General features: G+C 38.8%; 1 protein-coding gene across 2 annotated transcripts; it reads right to left on the reverse strand.

Moving 5' to 3' along the window:
- On the reverse strand, positions 1 to 13,285 carry LOC105882860 (uncharacterized). 2 transcript variants are annotated; one of them, XM_012785544.3, is made up of 5 exons: positions 13,189 to 13,285; positions 11,248 to 11,431; positions 6,814 to 6,940; positions 6,467 to 6,562; positions 1 to 2,405 (listed from the first exon to the last, which is right to left on the reverse strand). In XM_012785544.3, exons 2-5 carry the CDS (start codon positions 11,317 to 11,319, stop codon positions 541 to 543), a joined length of 2,160 nt encoding a protein of 719 aa, XP_012640998.2. In that variant the 5' UTR covers positions 11,320 to 11,431; positions 13,189 to 13,285; the 3' UTR covers positions 1 to 540. The 2 variants fall into 2 exon arrangements, with proteins under 2 accessions (XP_012640998.2, XP_075849386.1); XM_075993271.1 differs by lacking the exons at positions 6,814 to 6,940; positions 13,189 to 13,285 and having other exon boundaries at positions 13 to 2,405; positions 11,248 to 11,427.
- Positions 13,286 to 13,665: the final 380 nt, after the last annotated feature.

Below are 13,665 nucleotides of genomic sequence, written 5' to 3' on the forward strand. Positions count from 1 at the left end.
CATTTTGAGTTTTGGATTTTCAGATTAAGGATGCTCAACCAGTAAATATAATGTAAATATTCCAAAATCTGAAAAAATTGAAAATCTGAAACACTTCTGGTCTCAAGCATTTTGGTTAAGGGATACTCAACCTGTGTACAAGACATATATACATAAGATAGCCATATACATACATAATATTGCCCTATTTTTACTTTGCTGGCATTTTAAAATATTGATATCCCACAATAAATAGGACTTTCCCATAAATAACCTGGTAATAATCTGTCTTGTACCATTTTCTATAGAAAGGCTTTTCTTAGTGCATTAGTCAGGGTTTCTTCACAGGATGAAATTTATAACCCTTAATGAGACTAGTACAAATAAGGACACTTCCACTTATTCTTTGAAATTCTTTTCTGGGTAGTTTTCCTCATGTAAAATAATGTGTGAATTCATGATGTGTTTACACATGCAAAACATTTCCAGAATTTCTGAAGCATGAATCTATCACATACAGTTAGATCTGACTCTTGTCAAGAAATTCGGAGTATATTTAATTTATGAATATGCTGATGCACTAGGAATTGATTTCTTGGTAAAGCCTTTCACAGAATAACTGCGTTTGTAAGATCTGTCTCTGGTATGAGTTGTTTGGTGTTTATTGAAATTTGACCTGTTGTTGAAGGCCTTCCCACATTCAGAACACACATAAGGTCTTTCTCCTGTGTGAATTCGCTGATGTACCTTGAGTTGTGGTTTCTTACTGAATGATTTCCCACAGTCATGGCATTCATAAGGTTTCTCTCCAATGTGACTTCTCTGATGGGTAATCAACTCTGATTTCTGGATGAAAGCCTTCTCACATTTGTAACAGACAAAAGGTCTCTCCCTAGTGTGAGTTACTTGATGTTTATGGAAATTTGACCTGCCGTTGAACGCCTTCCCACATTTAGTACATACATAGGGCTTCTCACCTGTGTGAATTCGCTGATGCTCTTTGAATTGAGACTTAGAAGTGAAGGCTTTCCCGCATTCACTGCATTTGTAAGGCTTCTCTCCAGTGTGAATTCTCTGATGCATGCTGAGTATTGACTTCTGGTTGAAGGCTTTCCCACATTCACTGCATACATAGTGTCTTTCACCAGTATGAATTTTCTGGTGTATATTGAGGTGTGACTTTTGGGTGAAGGTTTTTCCACAGTCACTGCATTCGTAAGGTTTCTCCCCTGTATGAATTCGATGATGTATATCAAGTTGTGATTTGGAAATGAAGGATTTCCCACAGTTGTGGCAGTGATAAGGTTTCTCTCCAGTGTGACTTCTTTGATGAACAATCAGGTGTGCCTTTTGGATAAAGGCCTGCCCACATTCAATACACACGTAGGACTTCTGCCCTGAGTGGATTCTCTGGTGCAAGCTGAGTGCTGACTTCTGGGTGAAGGCTTTCCCACATTCACTGCATGCATACTGTCTCTCACCAGTATGAATTTTCTGATGTATAATGAGGGTCGAGTTCTGGGAAAAGCCTTTGCCACATTCACTGCATTCATAGAGTTTTTCTCTACTGTGAGTTCTCTGATGTCTTAAGAGAGATAACATCTGGAAAAAGGCTTTTCCACACTCATGGCATTTATAGGGCTTCTTTCTAGTGTGACTTTTCTGGTGTGTAATCAATTCTGATTTCTGAATGAAGACCTTCCCACAGTCCTGACATATATAGGGTATATTACCTGTATGATCTGTCAGATATACACTGAGTTTTGGTTGTGGGATGATGGCTTGTCCACATTTGCTGTATTCATGGAGATATTTTACACTATGCATTCTCTGTTGGGCGAGGAGCTGTGATTTCTGGGTGGAGGCCCTCCCACATTCAGTATATTCACTCGGTTTCTCCTGAACATTACTTTGGTCTTGTGTAAATGACTGTTTATGGCCACAGACTTTTCTACACTGGTTACCTTTGCAGAATTTCTCTCCTGTATGAATATTCTTGCTGCAAGCAATGGAAGAGCTATGAGTGAACAGCTGATCAGACTCAACAATGTCATCAAGCTGTTTTGTGGCATTGCTTTGATTTTGACCATTTACTTTTGGGTTAGGCTTCAAACTTTTTGCAAATGAACAACATTTCTGAGATCTTTGTAAAGAAATACGGTGGGGCCTCATGTGAATGATTTTCCCAGGGTCCTTACAGTCACAATCTCTCTCTGTGTTCAATGTTTTCTTGTTGAAGACAGCACCATGACGCATGGGTTGAATCTGATTTTGCTGATCTCTCTTTGTATGGTCAGCATCCTGCCACAGTTCTTCTAAAATGGAGCACCAGGAACCACGTCTTGTGACTTCACCCACCATATCCTTTTGATACGAAACTTTCTCAGGAATTTCCTGCTGTGGGGTTTCAAGCCCAAACTTCCCTTCTAGAAGGAGAAAGAGAAGATGAAACAGATATAATGAATAGGACAGAGTAGAAATTGTATGACGTTAATTGACATTGAACACAGGGAAATTGCTTAGTCATGTAATGGTGCTGATGATGGTGACAATGAGCAGAAACACTTATTATATGCCCTTATTATATGCCAAACACTCATCTATATAGCACCTGCTTGTGCCTGGCAATGGTCTATGTGAGGCACACATAAACTCATTTAATCCTCATAATAACCTCAGGAGGTAGCTACAATTAGTGTTCCTATTTTACAAATAAAGAAAGGGAAGCACATCATGGTCACATAACTGGCCAAGATCACTTTGTTAATCTTTGGGAAGCTTAAACAAAGGCAAACTAATTCCACTTATACAGGCTAAACTGTATGCCCAGACCTAATAAGATAAATAGAAGATGAGACAAAGTAACATCATTGTTATAGGGCAACATTGGTGGATAGCCAAGGCTTGAAGGAGTGGGCCCAGTGTATAGGTCTTCATTAGCTTTCAGATCTAAATCCTCACCAATCTCCCTGCTTTCTCTCACTTGTGCCAAACCTATCAGCCTTCTATAACCATTGGAAAACTATTAAAGCTTCCCCTATCCTGACATGGCCAAGCAGTAAAAGAATGCTTATGTCCCAACTCTCCATGCAGCTGTAGTTTTGTTGTTTTTTTTCTTGAACCTGGGAATATACCCATATCCCCAGAAAGGTATATTGGAAGACTAGACAAATGAGCTGTTCCCTAGAATTTATTTCATCCTTTTTCTATAAAAGAAGTTAATTGTTCTCCTTTAGAACTTTTAGCTTTATGTTACAGATCATACCTTTATTTTTCCCTGCCAAGACTGGGAGTCCCTGATCTTTAATTTACTAATATAGAACATAGAACACAGCAGATTCTCAGTAAAAATAAGTTATAAAATTTTACTATTATTTTTCTATCAGATTTAACTACTAAATGACCATCACATTCAGTTTTTCTCTTTCAGTCACTTAGATAGTATCCCAGACTCTTGTCCTGTCAAGAAACCTCAATCATTTTTCACTTCTTTAGAAAATGAGAACACTTTTAATCTTTATTGTTAACGTTTTCTTATTATGGGCATAAAACATATAACATTTACCATCTTATCCATTTTTTAATGTATAGTTCAGTAGTGTTATGTGTATTCACATTGTTAGGCAACAGATCTCCTGAACTTTTACATTTGTAAAACATCTTATTCTCATTAAACAACTCCCCTTTTCGTCTTCTCCCTCAGCCTCTGACTAAGACAACCACTATTCTATTTTCTGTCTGTATGAGTTGAGATAGCACTTATCCTTTTATGTCTGGCTTATTTAGCTAACCATGCCTTTAAGATTCATCCATGTTGTAGAATGTCTTAATTTCCTTCCTTTTAAGGGTGAATAATATTCCACTGTATGTATATAGTACATTTTGTTTATCAATTCATCCATCAGTATACAATTCCACTTCTTGGCTATTGTGAATATTAAACATGGGTGTATAAATATCTGTTCAAGCCCCTGCTTTCAAATATTTTGGTTATCTACCCAGAAATGAATGGAATTGTTGGATCATACAGTAATTCTATGTTTAATTTTTTGAGGAATTGCCATATCATTTTCCATAGTGGCTGCTCCATTTTACATCCCTACCAGCCACGCACAAGGGTTCCAGTTTCTCCACATTCTTGCCAACATTTGTTAAGATGATCAGGGACTTCCATTCTGGGGAGTGTTTCTGCTTGGCTATCCACTGTTTTTTAATAGTAGTCATTCTAATGGGTGTGAGGTGATATCACACTGTGGTTCTGATTTGCATTTCCCAAGTGAGTAGTGGTGTTAAGCACCTTTTCCTATGTTTGTTAGCCATTTGTATATCATCTTTGAGGAAATGTCTATTGAAGTCCTTTTCTCATTTTTTCAATCAGGTTTTTTGTTTTGTTTCATTTTTCACTCTTGAATAGCAGTTTTACCCATACACATACATTTATTCCGGGTATCCTATACTCTGTGTCCCCAGCCACAGATTTGGACTATTTTTAACTTTTCAATTCATTTAGATCATAAAAATTCAATTCATTTAGACCTTACTGAATCTGATAATATTTAAATTACTGCCAAAAATGTTTAATGCAAACTGTCAGAACTGTGCCAAAAAGCTTTTCTATAACTCTCCAACACAGCCTAACAATGCAAAAAATACCCAATTTATTCCCAAATCTAAGCACATACTCATGTCCTCTACTCCCATTAAGCTTGCTTTGTCTACTTCATTGTTTCCCTTCAAAATGGTTTTGTGGACCAGTTATAGGTACTGTGCCCTTAAAATTAACTTCCAATGTCATTCCACCTCTAGGGTGAAATTATTTTCTCTGAAATTCACAAGCAGTCACCCTCTATACTTCCCATTTTGATATACTCATTTTTTTAGTAGCCTTCCACGAAATAGATATGATTAATGCACAAAGACTCTTCACACTTCATGCCATTGTCCTCTCTGTCCAAATACAATCTCTGTTCTTTTGAATTTACCTCAGCAGATATTTAAAATATCCTTCTAAAATAGTGTAAAATATTATTTTCTATCTTCAGAAATTCAACAATTTTTGTATTCTAAATGGTTTCCTCATGCTCAACATTGACATAATAAAGATTAAGTAGGAAAAGTACAAATAACCACAGGCGATATGCAAAGTGGATTATCCTATATAGCAGATATTAAGCAAAAGATCACAACAATGGAGATGAAAACTATCAGGTATATTTTTAAATTGGACATATGTGGCCATGATGATAATATCACTGAAGAAGGAGTTTGTTAATCTACATAGTAGAAAATAACTGCATGTTTGCATCCTATCTACTGTAGAAAAATGAAACTAAATAGCAGTGTTTGGGGTAATAAAATCTGTCATTTTGATTGCATTGTGATTGCAATGCAAATCTGCACTGTGATTGAACTCATGAAAAACCGGAATCTACAAATGTCATTAGCAATAAAATAGTCTAAATATAAGAAAATAGGAAGCTGGTTTATAGTGACACCACTAGGATTAAGAAAAAGGGTCACCTAAATTGTATATTCAAAAAGAAAAATTGATAGGAATTCTAAAATAATAAATTAAATTAGAAGACTGAGAGGAAAGAGCTCAGAAACACAGAAAAAATCTGACAAAATTTGTCATGTGATAAGAATTTCTTATTTGGATGATGACAATTCCAATTTCTGATCTCCTGAAATTAAGGAAGTTGAGTCATCTCCTGAGAACTGTCCTCCATGTAGCTTTAAATAAGGTATCAGAATTCAGTTTAAGCACCAAGAGTGGAGGTGTTGATATAGGAATCATCAGAATACAAATATGATGACTAAGTATTCAAAATGGATGGGTCTTATCAGTAGATTCCTATGACGAAGAGAGAACATAGTATAGGACTCCAAGGTAGAGATGCCACAATTAAGGGGAAAAAAGAAAAAAAGATTCAGCAAAAAAAAAGAAAATCAATAAATTTAAGGGCAAATAAACAGGAAAAAAGGCAGAAAACTCCATGGACACAAAATGATAACATGAAAAAGCAATGTACACATATATGGAAAACTCAATCAGATAAGAGATATAATGAGATGCTCTAATTAGTTATTAGAAAAATAACATTTAAGCAATGAAGTGCCCTTTCATCCATCAGATGGGCCATAAATTAACCAATTTGGTTAATGCCAAGTGTTGGCAAGCAAGGTGTGCAAATAGGGGTGTAGACTGTGCAACCCATTTAAGGACAATATGGTTGACTAATTCAAATTAAGTATACTTATCTCCATGACCAGGCAATCCCTCTCCCAAATATTTACCTCGGAAAAATTCTTACACTGGCCCTTATAGGATATTTATGAGATAATTTATCACATTTATTGTGGAACCTGGGAGTAAGAGGCAACCTAAGTGTCCACCAGTGAGAAAACAGAGGGAATGAATAAATGTGGTAGGCTGACAGTGGTATCCCCAAAGAGATCCATGTCTGCCTGGGTACAAGTCACTCACCTTGACGGCTCTGATGTGGTAGTTCAGCCTCCCCCATCCATTGTCCCTGTCCTTTTACCATCCTGAAGATGACTTCTGGGCTGGGAATGTGATACCCTGTTCAATGGAAAGGATATTGGATTTGGGTTTTAGAGGCCATTCAACAAAGCTTTGCACTGGCTCATCAGAAAAGTCAACATTTTCCACTGGGCACAAAGGTACTCAAAGGTACCCAAAAGGAATAAGCACTGCAGGACAACCCAACGAAAAAACCATGACATACTTCTGATATCCCAATGCGTTCTGTAAGGAGGAAGAAGGAAATCTCAACGAGGCCCATCCAAGATTCCCAGGTCAGCTGTGCTCACCCACTGAGATGAGGTGGTTATAGATCTCCAGCATCACGTCCTGGTACAGGTGTCTCTGGGCAGAATCCAATTGCTGCCACTCTTCCTTGCTGAAGCCCACGGTCACATCCTCTAATGACACTGATTTCTGTAACAACGTACCCCAGCTCACTGAGAATTACTCATCACTGGTAAATGGGGAAGTTACATATAAGAATGTGCTTCTGATGATTTTTCACCATGACACATCATATAGACTTCCCATTAAATACCTGTTTCACATTGTATTTGGGGGGCAGTAAAAAAATTTATAGAAATATCCTGCCGTCTATTGTATACCACATTCATTCAGTCATTCTTTTTCAGAAATAAGGCCAGAAATGGGTTCTCTCTAAGTCTCTAGCTAATTTAGGAATAATGAACATGATGTTTATTAAGCAACTACATGCCAGCCTTAGCTGTGCTGGGTCCTGGGAACTCAACATAGAACTACATAAGCTTCTACTCTTCCAGCAACTCAGAGACTTGGACAAAAAGCAAATACATAAGCTCAACTATGGGGTTAGGAAGGGAACACGGTAGAAATAGATGCAGAGCACACTACTGGAGAGAAGCAAATTAGGGACAAATTCTACCTGGGAATAGAGGGCCATGCTACTTAGAGGTGGCAAAGCTTAAACTGTAAGTTAGAAGTTTGATGTGGGATGTGTGCATGGAGGAAATAAATCATTTTCCAGAAAAGAGCTTTAATAAAAGTGGAAAAGTAGGAAAACACTGTGAATTCAGGATGCAGCAGATGGCTCTGTGTAAGAGGAGAGGCAATTGCATGATGTTTGGAAGGTGGTTATCATCCAAGTTCCAAGAAAATGGGCTGGAGTCTGATCATGTAATGGGTACAGATTTTTATTATAATTAATGGATTGCCATTTAAGGATTTTAAGTTCAGAAAGAGGTATGATCATATTAATAAGATACGATCTATTAAAAAGGTGATCTTCCTATAAGAACAATATTAATGAAAGGACTGATGATTAAAAGAGCTTCATTATAGAATTATTACAGATGACAAATGCAGCCTGAAGAATTAAAATATCATCACTTTTACTGATCGCCAATGAATGTTAAAACCACATAGGTGAAAGACTGATGTGATCTTTATGATTAAAGATTAAGATGACAACACCTGATCCTAATAATCAATTTTAACATCACAAAGAGAATGATAACCAGACATTATGTGCACCTGATATGGTTTTACAAGTACACAGATGGTGTACAAACTATGAAGTATTCTTGCCAAAAACAAAGAAATCAAAGTGGAATCTGGCCAAGCCTCTACAGTAGAGCCATTCAATGGAAATATAATGTGAGCCATATATGTAATATTTTCTAGAAGCCATATTAAAAAGAAACAGATGAAATCAACGTAATAATATATTTTATTCAATCCATTATATTCAAATAGTATAATTTCTATCTATAACCAATATTTTAAAAATCATCAATGAGACATTTAGAAATTTTTTTTCATACTAAGTTTTTTTTTGAAATGTAAACCAGCCACATTTCAAGCACTTAATAGCTACATGTGGTGAGTGGCCATCATACTTGACACCACAGGTCTAGATTTAAATACTAGTTCACAAATACAAGGATAGTTGTCCATGATATAAAATGACACCATGTGAATGCAAGTGAGCCAAATCTAGAATCTGCCACAATTTAAAGGGCAACCCAGTTTCTCCAAGAAATAAATAAAAAGGGAGTAAAACATGGAGGAAAACCATTTGTAGATTAAGAAAAACTAAAGGTACATTTCAACTAAGTGGAATGTATAGACAATGGCTGGATCCTGACATGAAAAATCAAGTTTAGATAGTTCAGGTGTTTATGATATTAAGAAATAATTATTATTTGGGGGATATATGAATGATATTTGTGGTTATGTAAGAAAAACTTCATCTCTCAGAGATATACAATATATATGAAGTAATATAATGTCTAGGGTTTGCCTTCAAATAATCTAGTGATGGGAGTTATTAATCAAACAGGATGGGTACTATGCTGATAATTATTAAGATAAAGGGTTTCAGGTCAGGCACAGTGGCTCATGTCTATAATCCTAGCACTTTGGGAGGCTAAGGTGGGAAGACTCCAGGAGTTCAAGACCAGCCTAAGCAAAAGCAAGACCCCAAATACAAAAATTAGCCAGGCATGGTGGCACGAGCCTGTAGTCCCAGCTACTCAGGAGGCTGAGGCCAGAGGATCACTTAAGCCCCAAGAATTTGAAGTTGGAGTGAGCAATGAAGATGCCACTGAACCCTAGCCCAGGCAACAAACTAAGACCCTGTCTCAAAACAAATCAATCAATCAATAAGGGATTCATTAGACCATTTACTCTACTTTTGCTTATGATTAAAAATTTTAGTAATACAAAGTTTAAAACTTAGCACACTTCATTTAAAACAAAATCTAATCTGGAAATCTACATGCATAATTGAATATATAGCTATTTCTTTCTTAAGTTGGAAACATTTTCTTGCAAGAATTATAAAATTATTTCCATAGGATGTGTATATCTTTGAGGGGAAAAAAAAGAATAAAAGAACAAAAGAAATATTAAATACAAATTAAATAAATAAATAAAATTATTTCCAATCTATAATTTGAACCCAGGCAAAAATCAACTTAGTGTGAGGGTAAAATAAATGTAATTTTTATGGCATTTTAAACATTTATATATATATATATATACACACATATATCAAGATATATATACACATATATATATCTTGATAGATATAGATACCATATATTAAATATGTAAATATATGTGTTTTGTTGGGGGGCAAGACATTCTCAGATATGTAAGATCTTATAGGATTTACCATCATGCAACCATCTCCAAGAAACTCCTAGAGGAGGCACTCCCACAAAATGAGAATAACAGTAAACTATAGAAGAGAAAGCCAAAGTATTCAGGACGCAGGAAATCGAACACTTGATGGAGAAGAATTCCCAGGTGGTGGTGAAGGAAGCCACCATGAGAAGACTGAGCATCAGGTACCAAGAGAGCAGCCAGGTCCAATCACATCAAGTCAAAAAAGCAATAGGAGAGGCCTCCTCAAGGAGTTGGAACTGACAGCCCAGACTCTCAAGCAAACTGCCTGGCTTTAATCCCAGCCTGGCTGCTTGATGACTATGTAAACTTGGACCCATTATTTCATTCTGTGCCTCCGTCTTCTCTTCTGTAAAATGGGAATAACAGCAGCATTTACCTCACAAAGCTGTGAGGGTTAGAACTGTCCCTGAAACAATGAGTGTTTGCAATTACTGTCCGATTATTATTACCTAGTAACAAATTCAATTTATGATGAGAAAACTTGGAGAAAACTGTGTAATACATTAATACATATATAGAAAAGTAAATGAATAGCTCATCCATAAAATTGTGCACTCCAGGGAAAAACAAAGAATTGTGCTGAAGAAGAGTCCTCACATTATTTATAAGCAGCTGTGAATACAGTTTATACAATCATAATAAAAAACAAGGAATAGTGACCTGATCAGAATTTGACCCAGGTTTTAGAGAAGGACAGGCAAGGACAGCATGCATGTGAGTGCCCAGGGTGGAAGTACAGGAAAGTGGGCTAAACCTAATCTTTTAGCAACATGCCGTGTAATTAACATGTTGTTAATTAACAACCCAAGAGGCAGCAATATAAGCATGTCATTAATAGATTAGGTGATCAATCTCAAAATATTTAGCTAAAAATGTAAAACGTGATTGCTTCTGAGAAGCTGCAATTTGGGGAAAAAAATAGCAAGTGATGGCTCTTTTTAGTTACAAACCTCACAAAACTGTCTGACTCTCCTTTTCATATTCAAATACAACTAAAACTTATGTGTGAAGGATAAAATAGCAAAAAATATTTATAAACATATGCAAGAAGGACAATAGGTTATCACTATATAAGACTACCTTAAAAATCCAGAAGTTAAAACAAACCAAAATGTAAATCAAAGGACCAGAAAAGCTGGGCACGGTGGCACCTTATGAGAACAGAGGAGAAATAAGCCAAACCCCATAGAGCAGGCAAGGAGGAGTCTGGCGGGGACCAGCTGTAAATCTGCAGAGTTCCAATGGTGGAAGAAGGAGCTGAGCCAGTGCTGAGCAGGAAGAAGCCAGCACTTCCCTGCCTGCAACTGGGGCTCCCATACAGACTATATTTTCTTCTTCCTTGGCCCAGGGCCAACCCTCCACTCCAACACATCCTCCTTTATTAGCCAGTTCAGTTTCTCAGAGCACATATGGCCTGTGGATAGCAGGACATCAGCCCCTTGTGGTCCCTGCTTGGCAGAAGGATCAAGGCTGCCTCAGGAATAGGAAGTATAGAATCTGCTGCATCTGCCCTCACATTATGGAGAACTTTCCTTGGGGTTGGTCCTTCTTACCTCGCATAGGCCGTCCTCCTGTTCTGGACCCAGGACCTGGGGCCTCTGGCATAAATTCACATCAGCAGGCATGTCCCCTCTGGGCTTCAACTCTCGATCTGTCTTGCCAACAACTCCACTTTTCCCAGAAGCTGGGAAGGCATCTAGAGGCTCCAACCAGGACAACTGGGTAGAGGTGGGTGGGCTGTGAAGAGAGATTCTGCAGCCTCAATGATGAGGCCTGACCCAGGGGTTCTGCAGAGACACCAAGAAGCCCTAGAAAGGCAATGACCCCTCACATGGTCACTCACTCAACAGTTGCTCCATAAATAATTCCTGAGGGCCTTGAGGTGAAGGTTACCATGTTAGACACCAGAGTAGACAAAGTTCAGAAAAATCCAATGCTAGTTATTAGCCAGAGTTAAGAAAAAAGACTGAGTTTGGACTAAGCTTTATGAAGGACTCATTGTGGCTCTTCCACTTTTTAACTATGAGAATATGGAGATATTACTTTAGTCACAGTTTCTAAAATGGGGACACAGGTATTTATCACAAGTTTTGGAAAACTTATGCAAGATGAGGTTTGTCAAGCCGTCAGCACCTGCCTGGTGTGTGGTAAATATAAATAAAACCCAGCAAGTTGTTGACTTAATTTTACACAATGCTGTCAGCTAAATATAACAAGCATTATTATACACATTTGTGGATGAGGACAATGAGGCTGTATGCTATTACATAATTTGTCCAGAGGTTACTCAGCCTGCAAATGGAAGAAAAGGGAATCAGCCCCATGTCTACTTCATATTGTCTCATGGACTCCTATGTGGCTACATTGCAGAAACACCATTTCCATTTCCTGCTGCCTTTGGAGAGCTCAGGCTGGGAGTCGGTTGTGTCTGGTGCAGGTTCTGAGGTTCTGAACATTTCAGTGCCCGTCCGTGATACACCATACATACGGCCCAGCCTCTTCTAACAAAGCTAAAAATTAAAATCACTGTGCCAACCCCCACCTTAACCCAGGAAATTTGCAGACACAACCTCCAATCACTGACCATTTCTTGCCTGTCCATAATAAGTTGCCCCCACCACACCCAAATACAGTCATTGACAGAAATCCCCAATGGTTAGACCACAGGACTGCCAGAAGATTACAAAATGCCAGTCACTGACATGGCCCAAGCTCCGGAAATCATCATTACCCTGACAGGCAATAAATGTTTCCCAGGAAGTACAATTTATCGGTTTCCACAGGATGCCAAATGATCCTCAACATAGGGGCTCAAATAAAACACCCCAATAGAAAAACCGTCATCAATCTGCTCAACTGCCAATCACTGATTCTTACCATGTCCACAGGGACTCAAGGAGAGGCCAAAACTGACCCACACATCCAACCCTGAAGGACCCATCACTGCCCAGAAAGCAATGCAGTCACCCTCACAAACCCCAATCACTGACCTCCCCCAAGACCTCCAGTCAACTGGCTCCCATATGCTACCCTTAGCACCCCACTCTACTGATTGCTATCGATGTCCAATCCCTGGCCCCCGGAGTGTAATATAATGCGACCCTCAAAGCCCCCCGACCCCTGAAGCTGCTGGCTCCCAATCAACCACGGGCTCTCTCTAGTCCCCGGCAGTGAATCGCTCTCCCAAACCCCGGGTACCGTCGACGGAGGCGCTCTGAAGACGCATGCACGTTCCCTATCCTCAAACGAGCAAGTTTCACGGCCAACAGTATAAAATCTGACGTCAAAGTTCACTTGGAATTAAGTTACAAAAACACTTGCATACAAACAGAAAAAGCGCAAGAGCCAATTATCCAGTTTAAATGAGCAAACTCCATGTACCCCACAGCCGCCAACATTCACCCAGAAACCCCCAATCGCACACCGCACAGACCCGTCTTCACCCGCCCCGCCACCCTCTCATCGTTCACCCCAAGCCGACCTCCCGCACTGACCTCACGGAATGCCCACTGCTAACATCCCGAATCTGCTCCGAGTCCGGCAAGCTGTGTAGGGAGGCGAGTACCACCTCACTACGCGAAATGGCCGCTCTGGGCCACTTCCGGTTTGGGTTAGCATCCCATCAGGATTGCCTTGGAACTGTGCGCATGCTCACTAACAGTTTTGAGGCTACGTTCCGCCAGCAGTTATCATGGCGTATGCCATTGTCTCCTTCCGCCGGTTCATTTTCCTTATTCAAGAGACTGTCAGGAGGACGGCATGGCCACGCCATATGGATTTATGATATTGGAAGCCGCCATGTTCAAAGAACGTTCATTCCGTACAGCCAAGGAAGGCTCATGGAATGTCACCGAGTAAAAGTCTTGGGGCTGTCCCACATTGGCAGGTAACCTATTCAATATTTGTGTGTATTTTAGGAGAAACTGACATTGCATATTCTGAAAAATACCCTTTCTGTGTATTTTCACAAT

The sequence above is a fragment of the Microcebus murinus genome, chromosome 16, assembly GCF_040939455.1.
Source record: "Microcebus murinus isolate Inina chromosome 16, M.murinus_Inina_mat1.0, whole genome shotgun sequence".
Lineage (NCBI taxonomy): Eukaryota > Metazoa > Chordata > Mammalia > Primates > Cheirogaleidae > Microcebus > Microcebus murinus.

Bases quoted from the DNA above. Each gene is read 5' to 3' on its own strand.
- LOC105882860 (XM_012785544.3), bottom strand. From the start codon at position 11,319: ATGCCTGCTGATGTGAATTTATGCCAGAGGCCCCAGGTCCTGGGTCCA. The intron at 6,563-6,813 runs GTGAGCACAGCT...TCCATTGAACAG, and splicing joins TAACCACCTCATCTCAGTGG to GGTATCACATTCCCAGCCCA. The intron at 2,406-6,466 runs GTGAGTGACTTG...TTCTCCTTCTAG, and splicing joins ACCACATCAGAGCCGTCAAG to AAGGGAAGTTTGGGCTTGAA.